The 6,000-nt window shown below is 57.0% G+C and overlaps 1 protein-coding gene across 2 annotated transcripts in view; it reads left to right on the top strand.

Annotated features, from left to right (window-relative positions):
• Nucleotides 1-656: 656 nt before the first annotated feature.
• The window catches only part of KCNJ3 (potassium inwardly rectifying channel subfamily J member 3), a 53,649-nt gene continuing 48,305 nt past the window's right edge, over nucleotides 657-6,000 (top strand). Inside the window, exon 1 of one of the 2 annotated variants that reach the window (XM_059820392.1) lies at nucleotides 657-1,334. In XM_059820392.1, the coding sequence (XP_059676375.1) occupies nucleotides 657-1,334 (678 nt within the window). Of the gene's footprint in view, nucleotides 1,344-6,000 lie in introns of both variants that reach the window. The other variant, XM_059820393.1, reaches the window with a different exon arrangement.

Here is a 6,000-nt window from a genome sequence, read left to right as displayed (position 1 = left end):
TGGGTTTGCAGAATTTCTGCTTTTGCTACCATGTATTTTGAACCCCGTTAATTAGCGCTGCCGACGATAGGTCGTCCTTGTCCTTTTTGTTACCCTGAGCAATTTTCTTCCAGTCACTGAGGGAAGGGATGGAAGGGTGGGAAAAAAAGAGACTAAAATGGAACAGGAAGGAGCCGGGGCGCCCCACCTTCCCTCCTCCCCCCAGGCCTCCCCTCCCCGCCCGCGGCAGGTTCCCGGGGGCTCCGCGGGGGGGGGAGAAGGAGGAGGCGCGGGGGGGCCCGGGGAGAGGGCGGCGGTGGGGGGGGTGAGGAAAGCGCTGAGGATGTGGAGGACGGTGCGCGGGGCGGTGCGCGGGGGGCGGCGCTGCGGACGGTGCGCAGGGGGCGGGGGGCGCGGGGCGGGGCGCAGGGGCGGGGCGGGGCGCGGGGCGGTGCCCGGGGCGGGGCGCAGGCGCGGGGCGGGGCGCGGGGCGGGGCGCGGGGCGGGGCGCGGGGGGCGGCGGTGCCCTGCCCGGGGCCGCGCCGCCCCTGCCGCCGGCTCCGCGTGGGTGGCGGCCGCGCAGAGCGGTGCCTCCGCGCCCGCAGAGCGGCGGCGGCGGGCCGGGCTGCGGCGGGGCGCGGGGCCGGGCGGGGCCGGGCTCGGCGGCGGCGCGGAGCATGTCGGCGCTGCGGCGGAAGCTGGGGGACGAGTACCAGGTGGTGAGCACCTCCGCCAGCGGCGGGGGGCTGCCGCCGCCCCGGGCCGCCCCGCGGGGGAAGCGGCAGCGCTTCGTGGACAAGAACGGGCGGTGCAACGTGCAGCACGGGAACCTGGGCGGCGAGACCAGCCGGTACCTCTCGGACCTCTTCACCACGCTGGTGGACCTCAAGTGGCGCTGGAACCTCTTCATCTTCATCCTGACCTACACGGTGGCCTGGCTCTTCATGGCCTCCATGTGGTGGGTGATCGCCTACATGCGGGGCGACCTGAACAAGGCGCACGACGACAGCTACACCCCCTGCGTGGCCAACGTCTACAACTTCCCCTCCGCCTTCCTCTTCTTCATAGAGACGGAGGCCACCATCGGCTACGGGTACCGCTACATCACGGACAAGTGCCCCGAGGGCATCATCCTCTTCCTCTTCCAGTCCATCCTGGGCTCCATCGTGGACGCCTTCCTCATCGGCTGCATGTTCATCAAGATGTCTCAGCCCAAGAAGAGGGCCGAGACCCTGATGTTCAGCGAGCACGCCGCCATCTCCATGCGGGACGGCAAGCTCACCCTCATGTTCCGGGTGGGCAACCTCCGCAACAGCCACATGGTCTCCGCGCAGATCCGCTGCAAGCTGCTCAAAGTAAGTGCGGTCCTGCCACGCTTGCCCCGCCGCCACCGCCGTCCCCCTCCGCGTCCCCACCTCTGCGCTGCCCCGGAGCTGCCGGCCCCTCCGAGCGCCCTTTCGGCAGGAGAGCTTCGCCATCCCTCGCTCCTGCCCGGGGCTGCCTCCGTGCCCCTGCCATGCTCTTCGGGCTCAGCCGTCGGGCACCAGATTTACTCGCAACCCTCTGATTTCCCGGCAGCCTTGTAGGATAATGGTTATACTCAGCACTGGGTTTACGTGCATATTTATATATTTCTATAAAATGCTAGATTTGTCTGACAAGTAGATACTTCGTAGCTTGAATTCCTTGGTGTGCATTTCAAAAGAAAGCTGCTTGCCTTTCTGGCATATTTCTGTGCTTTCGGGCAACGGTGAGTCCAGTCAGGCAGAACTTTATTAATATGGTGCATGAACTTCACGGAAAGCACAATGCCGGGGTTAGACATGTAAAAATCGTGCTAATGGCCCTGTATCTCCAGGGAAAATTGAGTGTTTATTTGAGACTTGCTACAGCGGCTGCATATACATAGGGGAGATGAAATAAGCACGGAGTGGGTGGAAGGGGACGGCTCGGGTGACGTTTGACGTATGCAGAGCATCCCGCATGTTTCCGTGGCTGGTAAGGGATGTGGGTGCCCTGCCCTCGGGGTGGGTGCCCTGCAGGGGATGTGGGTGCCCTACCCTGGGGGTGGGTGCTCTGCAGGGGCAGGAGGGGTCCCCTTGTCAGGGGGTCCCCCATTGGAGGGCTGCCCTGCTTTCTTCTCCGCTCCTCTGGCTGCCCCCCACGGAGGGATGCTCATCCCCCATCTGCTGCGCCCGGATCGGGCGAAGCACAAGTGCGTTTCTCTCGGAGGCTTCTGAAGTTGTTGTGTTTTGGCCCAAATCCGTGTTTCCGACGGGGGTTTTGCGGGCAGGATCCTCGCTGCATTTGGTGAGGGTTGCAGGGTCCCCACTGCACCCAAAACCATGGGGGAGTCTGTGCCCAAAAGGAGGGGTCGTGCTCACGCTCAACAAGCTGGGGGGGAAGGGGAATTTAAAGAATCTCCGTAATTCCACTTGTCCCCTTCCTGCCGTGCCCAGATGATTGCTGTAGCTGGGGACCCGCATTGGTGAAGTCGGTCTCGCTGCAGCTGACCTGGAGACATCTATTCCTGCTCTTTTCTTTTTGAATAATCAGCTGGAATCTCAGTTACGCTTATCCCTGATAGGAGCTATCCCGGCTTGTTTCCTCCTGTCAGAACTTTAGATGGGTAAATTGAATGACGTGCAATTAGCCCGGTAAGTAATCGTCCGGTCCTCAGAGGGCCCCACGGTGACCCCTCCAGCTGCCTCGTGCGATGAGGCCAGCCTGGTGCGGGAGAGGTCGGACTGTCACATTTAACACACATCTTTCATAGCTTTAAAGAATCAAAATGAGTCATTTCCATTACAAATTTTGAAATTAGCCCTTTTTGCATCCAGAGGTGCCGCAAGGGGAATTTTGGAAGTTGGAGCTTAAAACTCAAGTGCGGCTCCACAAAATTTCTTGAACCTTAAATCCGTGAAAGGGCGGCTTCGTAGCTGTCGTCTGCGCTGGTTTTGCGAGGGCGGTGCTGGAGTCAGAGGGGTGAAGGTTTTGCAGCTGTGTAAAAACCAGCAAGAAACCGAGGGGAGCCCAGGGAGCCCTGCCAGAGCAGCAGCTCAAGGCACGCAAGCTGTCCTGCGTCCTGGGGCGTCATTCGTGTTAGGAAAAGGCTGTTCGTCAGGCGTGCCACTGACGCGGGCGCTGCCGGTGCCGGCGGCTGCATCGTGGCGGTGGTGGCACGCGGTGCTGTGGGCAGCCCGCCCTGCCCCTTGCCCCCCAGGCTGAGGGGCTCTCCCCGGCCCAAAGCCGCCCAGCCCGCAGCAGCTCCGTACGCGGGCGGCTATCAATGTGGAGGGAGCGGGAGAAGAGTAATGAAGGGCAAAAATGTGGCTTTCCTGTGGACACGGTTAGAGCTGGCTCTGCACATCCCCTGCCAAATGTCTCTGCACGGCGCATCCTTTCGCTGCTGTGGGGGAGCAGTGCTCGGCCAGCCTTCCCGGCCAAAAAAAAAGAAAGGAAAACCAAGAAGGATTGCAGCAGGGAGAGCGAACTCTCTTCCAGGGGTGCTGCCAGGCACGGCCAGTCCTTCCGGCTCGCGGGAGCACGAGCGTGTGGCAGGGGGGAATCGCTGCTTCGGTGTTTCTGCTTTGGTTTGCATATATAACCTTTGTTGCAGGTTTATTGTGAAACCGGGAGGGCAGAGTTAATTGTAGGGCTGCTCACAGATTTTCTGCTGAAACGTTCCTTTTTTGGTTATCCTGCTTGCAAAATCTATGTAAAATTGGAAATCCCAATACACTGTTCTTAATTTTTTTTTTTTCCTGGTAAGGTTAGACCATACTGGAGAAAAAAACAAATATGAAACCTTTTAAAGTGGCAAGTTAGTGCAAAGACTCATTCATTGTACTATTATTATTTTTTTTTTTAATTAATCTCCCAGATTGTGAAGAACTTGGATGAAACTTAGAAGCCCTGTGCTTTCCTCCCTACGTTACCCTGAGTCAACAGAGTCACTCAAGGTCATTTCTTTCGACAAATATATTGGCTCGAATAGCAAAACAGTCAATAGGACGAGTTCTCGCACCCTGCCTTGGGTTGAACACTGCCTGTAACTCAGGGGTAGTTGTAAAATAATATTTGGTTGGTCTGTAACATTTTAGCTCTCAATCTTTATCTCAGTTCCCTCAGAGCAGAAGCAATTATACTTTGTGTATCTGACTTTGCAGCTGAATAACCTAACACCTGATTTTACTGCAGCTGTAAAATAGGAGGGTTTTGTGATAGGATGCGATAGACTCCCCAGGAATCCCGTGAGCTCTGGCGTAGTGTGACGGTGCCGTGGGGGTGGGAGGAGGGTCCCCCCGTGCCGCAACGGCAGTTACAGCTCACGGCACCCAGGCAGCAGCCCACCCGTTTCTAACCTTTCTTTCTTCCCCATCATTTCCTTCCCCCACCTGTAGTTCATGCCTGTTTCTCTGGATGTTGCCGTGTCCCTCAAGTACCGCGTTGTCTTTAACCCTCCTTTTTCATCACTGTGCCATCTGTTAAGATGTCCATGATATAGGAATCTTTTGCCAAATAATAGTTCACCCTGCTTCGTCATCCTCTCCTGTGCACTGGTAGGGGTTTTGGGCTGGTTGGTTCAGACTGAGATTTTGGGGCAGGTACCCCGGGAAAGCATCCGTGGAGAAGTGCCACGTAAAGCCAAAACATTTTGGACAGTAGCGCTGGTAGCTGAAGTCACAGAATCACACAGAATCGCAGAATCACTAAGGTTGGAAAAGACCTGTCAGATCATCAAGTCCAACCACCACCCCAACCCCACCATGCCCACTAAACCATGTCCCGCAGTGCCACGTCCACACGGTCCTCGAACACCTCCAGGGATGGGGACTCCACCACCTCCCTGGGCAGCCTCTTCCAGTGCTTCTCCACTCTCTCAGGAAAGACATTTTTCCTAATATCCAACCTGAACCTCCCCTGGCGCAACTTGAGGCCGTTTCCTCTTGTCCTGTCACTCGTCACTTGGGAGAAGAGACCAACACCCACCTCCCCACAACCCCCTTTCAGGCAGTTGTAGAGAGCGATGAGGTCTCCCCTCAGCCTCCTCTTCTCCAGACGGAACACCCCCAGCTCCCTCAGCCGCTCCTCATCACACTTGTGCTCCAGACCCCTCACCAGCTCCGTCGCCCTTCTCTGGACACGCTCCAGCACCTCAATGTCCTTCTTGTAGTGAGGGGCCCAAAACTGAACACAGCATTCGAGGTGCGGCCTCACCAGCGCCGAGTACAGGGGACGATCCCCTCCCTGCTCCTGCTGCCACACTGTTTCTGACCTGAAGAGAGGAGCCCAAGCTTTTACAACCAGCCCTTTAGAGGACTCCCCCGAACCATTAGCCTTCATAACGAAGCCTGGCGCATGAGTTCCTAATGCATTTCATTGGGTCTGACCCGGGGCCACTGTTTTCCGCTGTCCCAAAGCCAAGCCGGGCGGGGGGGTCTCGGTGTCCCCAGAGTGACGCCACCCAGGAGCGGGCCAGCCTTCGCCTCCCCTGTGGCGATAACAACGTTGTGGGGGTGTGGGATGTCGGATGGAAGCCGTTCCCTCCCTAGAGTTGCTGCTCGCCCTGCTTACGGGTGATATTTGGCGCTTTGCTTGTGTTTTTGTCTTTTTATTGAAAAGTAGACTACTCTCTAAAGAAAGAACAAACAAAACCCCGCAGGCAGGATATTTATGCAGATGTGCTCTAGATGTTCTTGGCTCTGATTTCTTTATCTAAAACTGCATGGCATATGCTAGGATGGGGTAGCAGAGGCAGGTGTGATAAATCTGAATTTTCACAGACAAAAATTAAAGCACATTTCTTAGCCAGAACTTCAGGGCGGTGAAACACACGATTGTTTGTTTGGGATTAGATCTCCTTCAAATCCAGCCGCCATTCAGGGAAAATTTTAAAAATAGAAACCAAATCCTAAGCGAGGCGCATAATCCAGTTTTGCTCTGTCTGCTGCTGTTTGCTTTTAGGCTCCCAACCGCTTCGGACCCCCGAGTCCGGGGGGGCTTGGCCGCAGCTGGACC

The sequence above is a fragment of the Gavia stellata genome, chromosome 8, assembly GCF_030936135.1.
Source record: "Gavia stellata isolate bGavSte3 chromosome 8, bGavSte3.hap2, whole genome shotgun sequence".
Taxonomy (NCBI): domain Eukaryota; kingdom Metazoa; phylum Chordata; class Aves; order Gaviiformes; family Gaviidae; genus Gavia; species Gavia stellata.
The sequence above is the reverse complement of the archived record's forward strand: the minus strand, read 5'-3'. Positions and strand labels throughout refer to the sequence as shown.